This window comes from Lipomyces tetrasporus (assembly GCF_029532465.1).
Source record: "Lipomyces tetrasporus strain NRRL Y-64009 chromosome Unknown POJ06scaffold_13, whole genome shotgun sequence".
In the NCBI taxonomy this organism is placed as follows: Eukaryota; Fungi; Ascomycota; class Lipomycetes; order Lipomycetales; family Lipomycetaceae; genus Lipomyces; species Lipomyces tetrasporus.
Genome location: NW_026611608.1, coordinates 140952 through 155342, shown reverse-complemented (window position 1 = coordinate 155342; position 14391 = coordinate 140952). Strand labels below are relative to the sequence as shown.

The window sequence follows — 14391 nt, the reverse complement described above, 5'->3', positions numbered from 1 at the left end:
GCTAGTTCGGTGCAAATTTCGAAACTCGGCCATTGTGCTATCGTATGCTGATTCATTCTCCAAAAGGATGGGAAAAGGTGTATCCCAACCAAACGCCACATGACGAACGGTATACTAAGAGGTGCTTATCGATAACTGGTTATACTGCAAGTCCTGTGCTGTCTCGCTTGCCGTTGGCGCCTTCTGATTGCTCGCACTTTCGCCAAAATGTCTGAGGAGCTTAAATCTGTTGCCTGTCCTCACCTTCAAGATCTCTGCGTGAATTCATTAGTTAGCAGCAATGGCCGAGAAGACTGATAATGTTGTCGTTACTTCTAAGGGCACAAGTCCGTCCTTGTCCAGTCCCTCATCTCTCGAGGCTGGTAAATTCGAAGCGAACCATGTCGAGAATCATTCATCGCAACCTCGACTTTTGAGCGACATCATCATTGGTTTCAGTGACGGACTTACAGTCCCTTTCGCCTTAACTGCTGGCATGTCATCACTCGGATCAGCCAGGCTAGTTCTCATGGCTGGCCTTGCGGAGTTGTTCGCTGGAGGGATATCTATGGGCCTGGGAGCGTACCTCGGCAACAAATCAGAGATTGAATTCTACAAACGGGAGAGGTACAGAGAGGAGATGGAAGTGGATCTATATCCTGAGCGCGAGAAGGAGGAGATTTACGAGATATTTGCTGAATATGAGGTTGACAGGGAAGCGGCGCGAGCAGTTGTCGAATCGCTCTCGCTCAGAAAACAACTATGGGTTGACTTCATGATGAAATTTGAGCTGGAGCTAATGAAGCCTAATGACAATCGGGTCTGGGTCAGTGCGCTCACAATTGGTTTTTCATATATGATCAGCGGTATTTTCCCGATGATTCCGTATTTCGTCATGACAAATGCAACCCACGCGTTGTTCGTTTCTATCGCAATTACCGCAGTAATACTAATTACTTTCGGAGTGTTTAAGAGTTACATGGTCGCGACTTCTCGCAAACAGATCGTGATAGGTGCTATTGAGACGCTCATCGTTGGGGCATCAGCTGCAGGAGTTAGTTATGGGCTGGTGCTCGGTATAGATCATGCGACTAGAGTCTAAGCAGAACCCGGTGTGGATTGGTGCAGATGATGTCACTTTATTATGACAGATTGAGTAGATAATATAACATAATTAATTATGAAAACGGATAAAGACATCCGGTGTTTTAAGTAGCTGTTCATTTACAACATGCCTATTGCAGTCGGTGTTGTACTTTCAGGGCTTCGCGTCTCTAGAGTAGCCGTAGCTGACGTGGTTTGACGTGAAAATTACAGACGCGGCATCACACCGGACGGAAAGAGGGCTTGACGCACTTACAAACGAACTTATAAACCATGCCGCCTTGTAGAAGGTTGGTATAGCCTGCGATCTTTTGTAATTTGGCAAATTAATCTTGTTCCTAAATTGCATTTGGGATTTTGTTGCCGCTAAGAATGTCTCAACCGTTGGACCGTTCGAAGTGTGCAGACTACATTGGCCGCTGACGAATTCCGTGCTCATAATAGGCAGGCTAGTCTCGCTACATGTACAAAAAAAGGCCTAGCCTTAGTTGTTCAAACTATGGATGACATAGACAAACCCTACCAACCTGGTAAGCCCACATCGAACCAGCCAGTAGGTAGTAGGTAACTAGATGACAATTTAATAATCCGCATATGTCGCTTCTAGCGAATTCTATCCATTCGTTCCCACGTAACTCGTTCATGACAATGATTCTCACACACTCAGAATATACGTAAATGCTTCGTATGGACGCAACACCATTTTAGCTGCTAGTTCCTTAACATCTCCATAATTGGACAGCGCAATCTTCCCAGGCCTCAAAAATTTTTGAGGCACGGTCCACGTTACCGCAGATTCAACGAAAGAAGTCACGACCAAGACTACCTCGGACCTAAATATTCGCTGATACGCACATATTTCTTCGTTGGCTGGATCGACTAATTCGAACTTGCCGTAGACCAGAACATTTTTGTACGCCCGTCGTAGATCGAAAATTGAACGCCAGTAGCTAAACACACTCAATGGATCGCCGACCTGTGCCGCAGCATTCCATTCCTTGAAGTCCTCATTCACATCTATCCAAGGCTGTACCGTACTGAAGCCACCGAAGGCACTGGAGTTCCATTGGAATGGAAGACGTGCATGATCCCTCGCCTTTTTCTGAAACTCCTTCATCGCACTGTCCAAGACATCCTGGGATGCGCCGTCGAGAAGTAACCTTCATCATCATTAGCCACGTTCATACAAAACCAGACTGTACACACTGCTTATGATAGTTGAGGGTCTCCAAGTCTTTGTACTTCTCGATTGACCATGATTTCGGCATGTTAACCAGACCAAGTTCTTCACCCTGGTAAACAAATAGGGTTCCACTTTGGAGGCCAATGTACGTAGCCAACATCTTGGCAACTACACTTCGGAACTCGGGCTTGTCAGATATGAATCTAGATGGCGATCTGCCAGAGTCATGATTTTCGAGAAACAAAGCATTCCAGCCGTCATTTTTCTGCATGAATGCCTGCCATTTATTGGAAATGTCTTTGAATTGGCGAGGAGTCCACTTGTTTGGCGAAAATTTTCCGGCTGGCCCCATATCTATATCAGTGCTATATTCATGTTAATAAACTGGACGTCGACTATATACTTGTAAGTTATCTCACAGTTCAAATTGGAAGATCATGTTTAATTCATTTCGGTCGAATCCTACCACTTTAATAATCTCAGCGGGATCAAATACATGGGCCATTTCGCCGACACTAAAAGCGTTGTAATCTATCAGAATCTTGCCAACTTCGGCAAGATATTCGTGTAGGCGTGGTCCCAATGCGTAGTACATGGCACCATTCTGATATTTCGATGACGGTACAGTAACAGGAGCGTCCGGGAAAGCGGGATCTTTGCTAATGAAGTTGATCGCATCCATTCTGAACCCATCGACTCCTTTGTCTAGCCAGAAACGCATGACATCGTAAACCTCTTGACGGACTTTAGGATTTTCCCAATTCAGGTCCGGTTGTTCTGTCGCAAAAAGGTGGAAATAGTATTCGTCGCTCTTGTCATCGTACTTCCATACACTTCCTGTGCACTACTTAGAAGGCTTCTTGAGCAGATTAACCACCAAGCGACAACGACTCACCTGAAAATGCGGAGAGCCAGTTGTTTGGCGGAAGCTTTTCTCCGTTTTCGCCGATCTTCGGTTTCTTCCAGATATAATAATCTCGATATGGACTGTCTTTGGAAGCGATGGCAGATTTGAACCAATCGTGCTACAAGGTGGTTGGTTAGCAATAGCGAAGTCAATTCTAGAATGGCTCACCTGATCTGACGTATGGTTGACAACCAGATCCATAACCAGCTTCATTCCTCTTGCATGAAGTCCCTTGACCAATTCTTCAATGTCCGTCATGGTCCCATACTGGTCGTCGATATCCCTGTAGTCGGAAATATCGTAGCCCATATCAACTTTGGGAGACTTGTAACAGGGACATATCCACACAACATCAACGCCGAGGTTCTTGATGTAGTCCAGCTTGGAAATTATCCCCGGAATGTCGCCAATGCCGTCGCCATTCGAGTCTTTGAAAGAGGCCGGATAGATTTGATAGACACTAGCCTCCTTCCACCACGCGTGATGGACTGTATCTTCATAGTCAGCCATAATGAATGTGAGCGATAAAGATGGTGAGTGTGGAGCCGAACCATGAGATTTAGGAGCACGTTAAATGGGGTAGATCGCACGCGAAGACGATACCTTGCATCTGCCCCGCAATTCGCTTCGGGCGCATTTCGGAAGATATAATTCTATCTCAGAATGCGTGCTGTCGGCGCACAGGCCAAAGAACTTGCTCTACCCTACATACCGGCCGTTAATTTTGCCACAACCAGCAACGTCTCCGCAAGTGTGCCCCTGGGATTCTTGGTCCTGCAATCTCTACTACAATCCAAGATGCGGCTCGACTTTTGTTAACAAAGTAGGGGCTGCCCGCCTTTGCGGTATGCATTCAAACTCCTCATATGTCGCTTTACAGGAACGTATTGTAGTTCATGAATGAATCGTATGGTTGTGAATTGTGGGTTATGGATTATGGATTATGTGGCATGCATGAGAGATTCTGCAACGACACTGCGGCTCTCTGAACAAGATCGTCTCAAGGGAAGCAAGAAACGTTGCCAACTCCAACTGCGGCAAAGCAGCCACTCCCGCATAATTAAATGGATCGAAAAGCATCTAAGAGAACTCGCTACTGTAATCCTTCGAATATTTAAGGTATCTAATCTCTAATCTGGGGCAGTGGGGGCCCCACAGACTGTCGGGTCTAATTCGGAAACTAGTCGGGCACATTTTTCCGGTTGGTCATCATTAGCCTTTGATACCGAGCGCTGCAAAGCCGTCGATCTAGGATCGAAGATAATAATAATAATCCAGAGGGGCATCAAATATATGGATATCGAATGCGGTAATCTATCGTGGCAGAAACAAGATGGCCCAGTTACGCGGTACGTGATGAAACCAAGAACGGCTAGCTTAACGATCACATCTATATAGCTGTCTAACACTAATCTAAACCCTAATAGGGTCATCTTCTACGACACAATCCCTTTACTTGAACCACTGAGAAATCTCTGACCCCACCCTGGGGCAGCGGGGTTCAGTGCTGTCGTCGCATCTCCTGACCGGAACTCCCTGCGCCGGAACAAATTTTTTTCGGACCTGACTGCGCTTGAACACGGATTATTCAATGCTGTCATATTGCACGGCTAGAGCTGTCGGGAAATCTTCGGGACTTCTTCGTAGAATCTGACAGCGCGACACAATCGGCGAAGTCGCGATTAAGGCATAACCTCCACGGCGTGTGCGAGTACAGGCGGAAGTGAGTAGGGCATCAGTGCATGTGGTGGGCTCTCGGTGCCACCTCGGGCGTGTTCTCTGTCGTCTTCTCACCCCGCAACCCCACAATCCCATGTCATGCCTCTCAGGCCGGTGCGTCGCGGAACGGTCGGTCCAACATGTCACCTGTTTCTGATGCTGCTTGTTGATATAAGACCCTCCCCGGGGTGCTCTGACTCCAGCTGCATCAGCACGATGGCAAAAGGCACGATAGATACCGCAAGCGTGGATTTTGAGGAGAAACTGGACGAAAAGGCAGTCGAGGACGTCGCCAATCGGCTCGACATCTCTGTATTGTCGAATGAGGCACCACTTGGCCGAGCTATAAATCCCTTACTCGTTTTTGCGCTGGCAGTGTTTGGTGCTTCGACGCTTTTGTTTGGGTTTGACAACAACGTCGTGTCCCCAATTGCCGCTCTTGAGCCTTTTGTACGTCCGCTGTAAATTTTGATCTTCGGTTCTTGCTTAGCTGACATTTTTTTTTCAGGTCAAAAAATACCAAGGAATTAACGAGGTTACTGGTACCTATGTTTTTACAGCTCGCAACCAGAATCTCATTTTTTCGGTCCCGTTGGTTGGTACGATTATCGGGGCATGGGCTGCATCACCAATTCAATTGAAATATGGTCGGAAATGGTCCGTCACAGGTTGCTACGTTTTCTCAATCGGCGGTGTCTTTCTGCAGCTATTCGCCACAAACCTCGGCATGTTCGTCGCCGGTCGAATTTGGAATGGAGTTGGCTATGGCTGTGCGATGGCAATTTCGCCACTATATCTTTCTGAAGTTGTACCAGCGTCCATGCGCGGTCGTGCGGTTTCCTCGCAGAACATTTTTACCATCTTCTCCGGAGTCATCGCGACTATTATTGTCAACGCCACTTCGACTATTGAAGGCAGGAAATCCTATATGATTCCACTTGCCGTCCAGTGTGCAATTCCAATCATTCTTATTCCGTTCACGATCTGGATCCCCGAATCACCGGTTTGGTTAGTTGCTCAGGGTCGATTCGAACAGGCTCGGGCAAATCTGCGCAAGCTACGTGGCTTTAGCGACGAAGAGGTGGACCAGGAACTGGAGCTTATCAAGCGGTCTGAACTAGCGGAACGCGAGGTTGGCAAGGACGCAAAGTTTTGGGAGCTCTTTAATCGCCAAAACTTGAAGCGGACGTTGACGGCCTCGAGTTTTTTCTCTATGAACCAGGTATCGGGCGTTATCCTCTCCACTACATATGCTACTATTTTCCTCCAACAAATTGGCGTTGGCAATCCGTTCCGCCTTACCGTCGCTGCGTCGTGCTGCCAGTTGGCTGGTGCGCTTCTGGCTCCGTTCGTCGTCGATTCTGCCGGTCGTCGTCCGGTTGCTTTAATTGGTATGACGTTACTCATGGCGATTGATTTCGCTGCCGGCGGCTTGGCATTTGGGGCAAAAAACAACAGTTCCATTGGTCTCGCAATCGCTATCTTGTCATTCCTCTTCAATGCCGTCTGGACGGCATCGTTTTATGCTCTGTCGATGGTCATTCCTGCCGAAGTTGCCAACGTCCGTCTACGCAATCACACTATGTCTTACACTGTCGGCTGGTGCCAGATCACTGCAGTTATCTCGACTTTCGCTGTGCCGCAGATGACGAGCGCAGGGGCGGGCAATTTGGGCCCGAAGGCGTATCTTGTGTTTGGCGGATGCATGGTGGGAATTATCATCTTCACTTTCTTCATGATTCCTGAGACGAAAGGATTAACATTTTTGCAAATCGATGAGCTATATGAGCGGGGTGTGCCAGCTTGGAGATGGAATTCTGAAAGGATCAATCTCAAGAAGGTTGAGAAGGAAGATCGAATCCGCGAGGAAAAGACGTAATTACATAGACATGTATTAGAGTGTGAGTGTATTCACGTCTAGACGATTTAGATTAGTTGGCGTACATTGGTTGTGGGGAGCGTTAATCTTGGCATCTACTCATTGCAAAATTTATTAATGCTAAGTTATAAACTTTTTTGGCTACTCATTCCGAAGACACGACGCAAAAGAAAATATTCCGCTGTCACACTAAAATGATCCAACTGGAAGACCAAATCCTTCTTCCGGAACCGGCAACAGCGCAGCTTTCGCACCACCATCAAGTCCCGCTCTTGCGACCGTAGTTCCCCACCAAACCAAGGGCTTCGGCTTGTACTGAACTGACAAGAAAATCACCACGCCACTGAGCGCAACTCCGGTAGAAAGAGCGGATGTGAGAACGTAGTTATACTTTGCCCACCACGCCAGATAGCGACGACGAATGAAGAACATGAATAATAGCGAGAGGTACACTCCCGGTGTATAGTACGACAAGTTATAACTGTTTGACCATCGTGCAACACCGTTGCAAACAAGAACTGGATGCACGTACTTGAACGCACGGGGATAATACTTCCGTATTAGTGCAAAAGGAATCGCGACCAAAAACCCAATCAAAAAGGCGTACTTCAATGCCGGATAGAGAGTGCCGAAAATTCTGGTTGGTCCAATTGCTCCGAAAAGCACAGTATCAGCGTAGATCGTGGTAGTAAACTAACACCGTTGTTAGCACAAAAGTCAAGCTCTAACCTTGGTAGATGGGGGTAAACTAACCGAGCAGGTGAAGTGATCTGGTTGCGTTGGTGTGCAAAAGTTCTGGACTGAACTCATCTGCCACTTAACAACAGCCATGGTTATAAAGCAATTCAGCAACGTCGCAATCATCTGACACCGAAAAATCGAACGAGGCGGGATTTTGGCGTAGTGAGCAAGTTTTTGGTCGGATGCATAGGTGTCTGCTTGGGAGTCGGTATTAATTCCGAGCACACGGCTCATCAGGTTGGCGTTGCCGTTGCCTTTCACCATGTATCCAGTCACAATGGTCGAGAGATTGTTCATCGCCAGATCAAACCCGGTTATCGAATACACCAATGTAATTGGGATGAGCATTACAATATCAAGCCCAATAGTGATAAACATGGCCCACACCGGTGCACGAGTTGGAAATACGGATATGCCAACCAGAAATAGCGCGAAAGATACGACAAAAATGGCCAAAAACCACCAATCTGGGACTTCTTTGTACTTTGCCATCATTCGCGACATTGGATCTGCATGCATGGCGTACGTTGATATTTTGCGATTCTTGAGGCTCCTGTAGAATCCCAAGCACGCGTCCTTGAGCACTCGCCATTCCGTAATCAGGACGTATGTAAATGTCATGGTGTAGATTAGAAAGCTGGCCCCTAAGTATACCATGTTCCCCGCAGACATGTAAGGTGGTGAATAAGCGCTATACTTTTCTTGGTCAAAGAGTTTATCTGTGAGCACCTTGCTGACATTATACTTGATACCAAACCGATCGTAAAGCTGGTTGGAATTAATAGGGAGGTAAGCTGACCACTTATAGTTCGTCCAATACAGTGCGAGAACGAAGAAGGCTCCGAAAAACTGTCCAGCATAGGCATTAAGAACAGCGAACGTTGGCACAACGAGAGGACCCGAGTAACTGGCTACGGCCCAGTCAAATGTGGTGATCGGGTTGAAACCAAGGCCCAATGTACTGCCAGTGATGACAGCAAGCTTGAAATTTTTGGGGGAAATCCAAGTCATCCAATTAAAAGTGCTGAGTGCAGTGAACAGATAGTCCGGAATCCAGAAGTACACGAACATCGCCCAAAAGCATATGAAGAAAAACCGATAACGAGACATTGTCCATCCATTCGCAGAGGTCTTCTTCTCTGGTACCAACAAGGCACGATTCAATGCGATTGTCGGCAGGACCGTGGGCCAGACCGCTTTTGTAGGGTAGACGACCCAGCGACGCAAAATACCAGCAAGACCAAACCCGACAAAACCAGCCGCCAGGTTCATGAGGACGATATACCCTGTCGTGACAAACGTTTCATTATAATAGACCGGGAGCGATTGAATCAGAACGTAGTTCGTAAAGTTAGATCCGTAGCTGCCGACATTGACCATGAGAGTGGAGAAAATCTGTTCCTTAAAGCTCCACGGGCCTGGATTGAATCGAAACCGCTTCCCTCTGATCGTGAACTGCCAGTCCGGTAGAGTCTGCAAGAACTTGCCACAAGGATAGAGCAAAAGCTGGATTGCAGCTGCTCGGAGATTGAGGGGCGGCTGACGAAAGTAGAAAAGCTGGTTGACAAACGATCCAATGAGGACCCAAATTATTCCCAACAGATATGCTCGAATGGTCTCAACCGGCATTTCAGGATCGTCGAAAGGATCACAGACGGCGCGCACTTCAGGATAGGGTGAAAATGAATCGATGAGTGTTGCCTCGACCTTGACTGCAATCTCATATGCTTCGGGGTCCATATGGGTTCCTTCCTGTCCCAACAGAAGAAATCTGATGCGGTTCATAGTCGAATCTGGGAAATTGACATCGTCATGATGATAATCGACAATTCGGTCAAGAATCTCGAGCCCTCGCTCTTTAGTCATCTGGAGCGTTTCTCTGAATATAATATCGTAGCCCTTCTGATCTCCGACCTCCATGTAGTCGCCAAATTGCTCGCGCAGCTCATAGGCAACGCGAGACTTGTAATCTTCCGAGAACGACTCAGTCGTTGCATCAGACTCCTTTTCACTGACATCGTATTCAGTCTTCTTCAGAGGCTCCATTTTCTCATCGCTGTCTGGCGAGGAGCTCCTATCACGATCGTCCTGAACTTCAATCATTCTAATCTCTGTTAGCGCAAACCAACGGATTGGGAATGACACATGCTCACGAACCTGTCACGTAACTTGCAAGACCTATGGCTATGCAAACCAATGATATCAAACGAAACAAAGAGCTTAAGTCCAGATGGCAGCAACTGGTCGCAGGACTATATGTACTGGTACATAGAGGGCAGCAATAGCTCTGTCTGAAGCGTTATCTTGCATCTAGGCAAGATAGCAATATCCCGCAGACCGAAACCGGAGAATCCGATTGCTGGAATACTCAGATACGGAGATACTGATTGTTCATTGATAGGAACATGCTGACAGGTCACAAAAGTCCGTATCAAAATCACAACTGCACGGCGTACATTAGCATTTCCGGGTCCGTGCTAGCGGACGGGAAGACACCTGAACGCCTGCGCCGGCCGTAGCCAAGACGCAAACAAGACTCAATTGCCAAGCATTCTGTTCCCGTCGACCGCCACCCCTGAGATCTGCGACGTGGCGGATGTCACCTATTGGGGAATCGCGAATCATCGCCAACAGATAACACCGTGAGCAAGAGACGGAAATGTGCGTATCGATTGTGACGAAGCAAGTGAAACAATTGTAGTGTGAGTTATACGTTATCTCTTTATCTCTCGTGGGGCTATGTCATTCCTGGGTGTTATCTGTGCATAAGCCAGCCGCAGTGACCACATCCTATCTTCTGTCCCGAGCCGACTCTTAATCCCGCTTTGAGGACACGCCATTGCGAGGCTGGACATGACTCTGTTGGCGGTCTGCCTCGGAGACTCGAACCCTGGCGCATGAAACATTCGGACATAGCTTCCCTTTCAAAGTTGCACGCCACCGCGAAATCTGTGAGTAGCTATGCTGTGTCTGAGTTCAGTTATAGTGCTGAGGTGCTGCTACGCTTGATATTGTGCTATAATAAGCCACTTTGGCTTATCTCCGCCTGTATTAACCTGGCCCGAGCTTCCGACGCAGGACAGCTTCCTAGGCAACCGGTTGTCGCGCCAACGCCGTCTCGCTGCACCAAATAGCGGACTTGATTGACTGGCTGGCACGTTGAAATATGTGGTGCGGTGGACTAGACTGCTGCCATGGAGTGAGATAGCGGTGTGTCTCAAATGTGGCTTGACATTCCGTGTATCACCCTCGAATATTAAGCCGCCTGCGCTCCTCGAAACTGGAAACTTGCAAGCCTTGTTGGCCAGAAGCTAGCCTGGTTATCGCGGTCTTTCCTTGCCGACTTCCAGGAAGGACAGCGTCCTCCAATCTGTAATCCGCGGTGCATGTTTACCTGCGATGTTTATTTGAATTTGAGTATCAGTACGGGTAGTATCCAAGTGGGTGTTACTTCCGAGGAGTTATGCGCATACGGCTGCAATGAGTCATCTAGGTACTGCCACAACCATGGTGCCTGTTTAGTAACTTAGTTGGGGGTACGCCCAGAGCTTCCGACGTGACCATCAAACAGCAGCGAAGTAGTGCCAACACTCCTGCCACCCCATGAGCCAAGCCGACGACAAATATCGTTGACTGATCCAATCATGGACCTCTGAAGTCGAGGACGGGGCGACGGCCAATTCCGACTGCGGGCGAGGCAAGTCAAAAAGTTTTGTGGCAACTCATGTGCTGATTCTGGTCATAATCCAACGGCCCGCGGAAAACTCAGTCTGGGATACAGGCAGCTGCACCGAGTTAGGTCCCCTTGAATTAAAGTTCGCTTAAGGCAAACGCATGTTCCAAAGTCTTTGCTTGTTGTCAATGAATTGAATATTTCATTAGGAACTCCGACGTTTCATCTGCCATTCGTAGTAAATAGTCGTCGGACCTCCAGTGAAATGTCACATAGCGACACGTAATTTCGATACCATGTTACCCGTCTGCAGATATGCTCAAACACAAAAAAAATTCAATAATTTTTCGTGTCATCCAACATGTCTTACGTCATAGTGCCTACGGAACTCAGTTGGGACGGTGGCCCTGTGTGGTTCCGGGGCGACTTGCTCGTGCGCGGGGGAGTGCAAGTTTTCAGGGTTAGGTGTAGTTTTTGGCTGGCACCAACAGCACCTTCGATGATGCACTTGACAGGGTAACAGGAGGCTAACGCGGCGCTTAACTATGTGGCACGTACGAGCCCACCTACAGCGTGGCTATATGCATAGGATCGGATAAAGTGTGTGAGTAAATCCGGGTAAAAATCGCCCCTCGCCCCTTGATTCAGGCCCTACAGATAGTGTGGCTCACTCGCTTATGAAATACTTTAATTAGTTTGAAAATTAGTTGAAGATAGCTTAACTTAACTTATCAAATAATATCCTGCCGCTTGACCTTATCAGCCTCTTCCGCTTATTCGCTCTCTCGAATACCCAGATCGGCGACCGCGCGATATCGACCGCGATCCAGCCCACCAACGCTCCAACGCTCAACACCAAGCGATTCGAGGACCTAATAATCATGGCGTCCATATACCGCCGTCTCGTGGACAAGTTCTGCTACTCACGTATGGGAACTGGGGGTGAGGGACAGGGATTCACCCCGGTCATGCCCAAGATCATGCAATTGTTAACGTCGAAGGCGGTACGCGCCATCGCCATCATCGCTTTCACGCTGCTAGTTATACTGGGTCTTTTCCAGCTGCCCAGCGCCAGTTTCGACCGTTTCCGGTACAATAGCAGCTCTTCTTCATCACCTCCGTCTTATTCATTGTCACCATCCACTCTGGCAACTTCGTCCCCGGGTACCCTTCAACCAGATGAGCTAAATGGCATTGACTGGTCGCGCTTCGCCTACGTGCAGTATGTTACCGACACGGCATACCTCTGCAACTCAGTCATGCTTTTCGAGATACTTCATCGTCTAGGCAGCAAGGCCCATCGGTTGATGATGTACCCTTCATCGTTCACTGTGGATGGCGCCAGTACGGAGGAGAGCAGGCTCCTGCGCCAAGCACGGGATAAATATGGAGTGAAGTTGATGCCTATCGAGATTCAGCGAAGGGAGACCAGCGACGGTGAGTCATCTGTTCGGGACAATGACTGCATCTGATTAAGATGATGGTTCAGCAACGTGGGCTGAGGGCTTCACCAAGCTGTTAGCCTTCAACCAGACGCAGTACGATCGTGTTTTGAGTCTCGACTCGGACTCGACTGTTTTGCAAGTACGTTCATCCTCACCCTAAATTTGTATCTATCTAACTGTTAGACCATGGACGAACTTTTCCTCGCTCCGTCGGCTCCGGTAGCCATGCCACGCGCGTACTGGTTAAACTTTGATGATCGTATTCTCAGTGCCCAGCTCATCTTGATCGAGCCGTCTGAGTCCGAGTTCAACCGTGTGATGAACGCCATGAACGCAGCCAAGTCGAATGATTATGACATGGAAATTGTGAACAACCTCTACAAAGACAGTTGCTTGGTTCTTCCACACCGCCCTTATAATTTGTTGACCGGCGAGTTCCGTTCTGACAAACACAGTGATTATTTGGGTAATTCGGAAGAGGAATGGGATCCGGAGAAGATATTCAAGGAGGCTAAATTTCTCCATTTCTCCGACTGGCCGGTACCAAAGGTGAGTTTGACCTTTCAGCAAAGACTTTATCAATGAGACTAAGCATTACTAGCCATGGCTTTCGGCGTCTCCATCCATGATCCAAGACAAGCAGCCCAAGTGCCAGAAGAATCCCAAGACGGGTGAAGAGGACGACTGTAGGTCGCGAGACTTGTGGTTGGGATTTTATAGCGACTTTAAGCAAAGACAACAGGTGTGTTCCTTTGCTACTTTGGTCGCACCTTTATCAGTCTAATATCTGTTTAGGACGTTTGCGGTCTGGGAACGACAAAACGATCGATGGAAACTTTGGGCGAGCGACGGCCGGAAGAGCGCGGCCCATACGAGCCTGTATTTCAATGAGCAGTGTGTGCAGTAGTGCGATAATACCATATATGAGTTCATTTTGTTAAACCAATACGTAAATGGTATATGAGACTGATATCATATGATAACATATATGGTAATATGTATGACCAATATGAATCACGTGATCAATATATACAATTTTGATAAGTTACTGGAAAAAGAAATGCCCTGTACATACATATTACGCCGGACTGAAAAAAGTCCACCTTACAATTTTTCTTCATTCGTGTCAGACAAGCATGTATCGACAGCACTATCAGCAAAAGCTATCGTACAATCTTTAGCCAACCACGATTTGAGGCACTCGATTCCTACGGTCTGCAATTGTAATTTTGTACCTGAAAACAAGCATATGTTGACATTGTGATGCTTTTGCAAGTGATGCGCAATGACAGTTGTTCCGCCAGATTCTCGATATTCGGTTGAGCTATTTACAGTGCCAAATTGACTGGCCTTCCTTTGTTAAGAATAACCTAGTTGCGGCTTACAGACGTGTAGGGCTGGGCGGAGGGCCGATATGGCGGATAGAATCCGCCAAATCCACAGTTCAGACAGCAGGCTCTCAGCGCCTCCGTACAGCTCCTGTAGGAAGTCTTTCAGCGATGATTCACTAACGCGCCACTGTTGAATCTAATAATAGTTAACGTGATCGGCAAGCAAGTGGATCGTCCCGGCAAGCGGATCCCCATCTGCCATATTTTTACGTATAGCAGCTAACGACGCAACATTCTATAGCATTATCAAATTATAAATTTAATATAAATTATTTTCAGCAACATAACATATAACAGAGCTATATTTAATTGTATTTCAGAGCTTGCGTAGCTTGTTCTAAGCTGATGTATTCAACACAATAGTGTCTCC

The 14391-nt window shown here is 47.6% G+C and overlaps 5 protein-coding genes across 5 annotated transcripts; 3 read left to right on the top strand and 2 right to left on the bottom strand.

Annotated features, from left to right (window-relative positions):
- Positions 1-70: 70 nt before the first annotated feature.
- POJ06DRAFT_263015 (Ccc1 family) lies at positions 71-1141 on the top strand. The gene has a single exon (XM_056188821.1). The coding sequence runs from the start codon at positions 281-283 to the stop codon at positions 1079-1081; it is 801 nt and encodes a 266-aa protein (XP_056040087.1). The 5' UTR covers positions 71-280; the 3' UTR covers positions 1082-1141.
- A 289-nt stretch (positions 1142-1430) lies between these two features.
- POJ06DRAFT_263012 (glycoside hydrolase superfamily) lies at positions 1431-3914 on the bottom strand. Its single transcript, XM_056188820.1, has 5 exons — positions 3342-3914; positions 3162-3291; positions 2686-3103; positions 2290-2631; positions 1431-2243 (listed from the first exon to the last, which is right to left on the bottom strand). Exons 1-5 carry the CDS (start codon positions 3681-3683, stop codon positions 1739-1741), a joined length of 1737 nt encoding a protein of 578 aa, XP_056040086.1. The 5' UTR covers positions 3684-3914; the 3' UTR covers positions 1431-1738.
- A 1194-nt stretch (positions 3915-5108) lies between these two features.
- Positions 5109-6771, top strand: POJ06DRAFT_283854 (general substrate transporter; the record flags this gene model as incomplete). Its single annotated transcript, XM_056190137.1, has 2 exons — positions 5109-5342; positions 5401-6771. 2 exons carry the CDS (start codon positions 5109-5111, stop codon positions 6769-6771), a joined length of 1605 nt encoding a protein of 534 aa, XP_056040085.1.
- Positions 6772-6909: 138 nt separating this feature from the next.
- POJ06DRAFT_216014 (OPT oligopeptide transporter protein-domain-containing protein) lies at positions 6910-9936 on the bottom strand. Its single transcript, XM_056185529.1, has 3 exons — positions 9670-9936; positions 7525-9616; positions 6910-7464 (listed from the first exon to the last, which is right to left on the bottom strand). The coding sequence occupies exons 2-3, from the start codon at positions 9613-9615 to the stop codon at positions 6961-6963; spliced, it is 2595 nt and encodes an 864-aa protein (XP_056040084.1). The 5' UTR covers position 9616; positions 9670-9936; the 3' UTR covers positions 6910-6960.
- Positions 9937-11840: 1904 nt separating this feature from the next.
- POJ06DRAFT_263004 (nucleotide-diphospho-sugar transferase) lies at positions 11841-13699 on the top strand. Its single transcript, XM_056188819.1, has 5 exons — positions 11841-12622; positions 12675-12769; positions 12814-13179; positions 13232-13372; positions 13426-13699. The coding sequence occupies exons 1-5, from the start codon at positions 12067-12069 to the stop codon at positions 13519-13521; spliced, it is 1254 nt and encodes a 417-aa protein (XP_056040083.1). The 5' UTR covers positions 11841-12066; the 3' UTR covers positions 13522-13699.
- The last annotated feature ends 692 nt before the right edge of the window (positions 13700-14391 follow it).

Bases quoted from the DNA above. Each gene is read 5' to 3' on its own strand.
- POJ06DRAFT_263012 (XM_056188820.1), bottom strand. From the start codon at position 3,683: ATGGCTGACTATGAAGATACAGTCCATCACGCGTGGTGGAAGGAGGCT. The intron at 3,292-3,341 runs GTGAGCCATTCT...ACCACCTTGTAG, and splicing joins TCAACCATACGTCAGATCAG to CACGATTGGTTCAAATCTGC. The intron at 2,632-2,685 runs GTGAGATAACTT...ACATGAATATAG, and splicing joins ATGATCTTCCAATTTGAACT to CACTGATATAGATATGGGGC.
- POJ06DRAFT_263004 (XM_056188819.1), top strand. From the start codon at position 12,067: ATGGCGTCCATATACCGCCGTCTCGTGGACAAGTTCTGCTACTCACGT. The intron at 12,623-12,674 runs GTGAGTCATCTG...ATGATGGTTCAG, and splicing joins GCGAAGGGAGACCAGCGACG to CAACGTGGGCTGAGGGCTTC. The intron at 13,373-13,425 runs GTGTGTTCCTTT...ATATCTGTTTAG, and splicing joins ACTTTAAGCAAAGACAACAG to GACGTTTGCGGTCTGGGAAC.
- POJ06DRAFT_216014 (XM_056185529.1), bottom strand. From the start codon at position 9,615: ATGATTGAAGTTCAGGACGATCGTGATAGGAGCTCCTCGCCAGACAGC. The intron at 7,465-7,524 runs GTTAGTTTACCC...CAACGGTGTTAG, and splicing joins CAGATCACTTCACCTGCTCG to TTTACTACCACGATCTACGC.
- POJ06DRAFT_263015 (XM_056188821.1), top strand. From the start codon at position 281: ATGGCCGAGAAGACTGATAATGTTGTCGTTACTTCTAAGGGCACAAGT.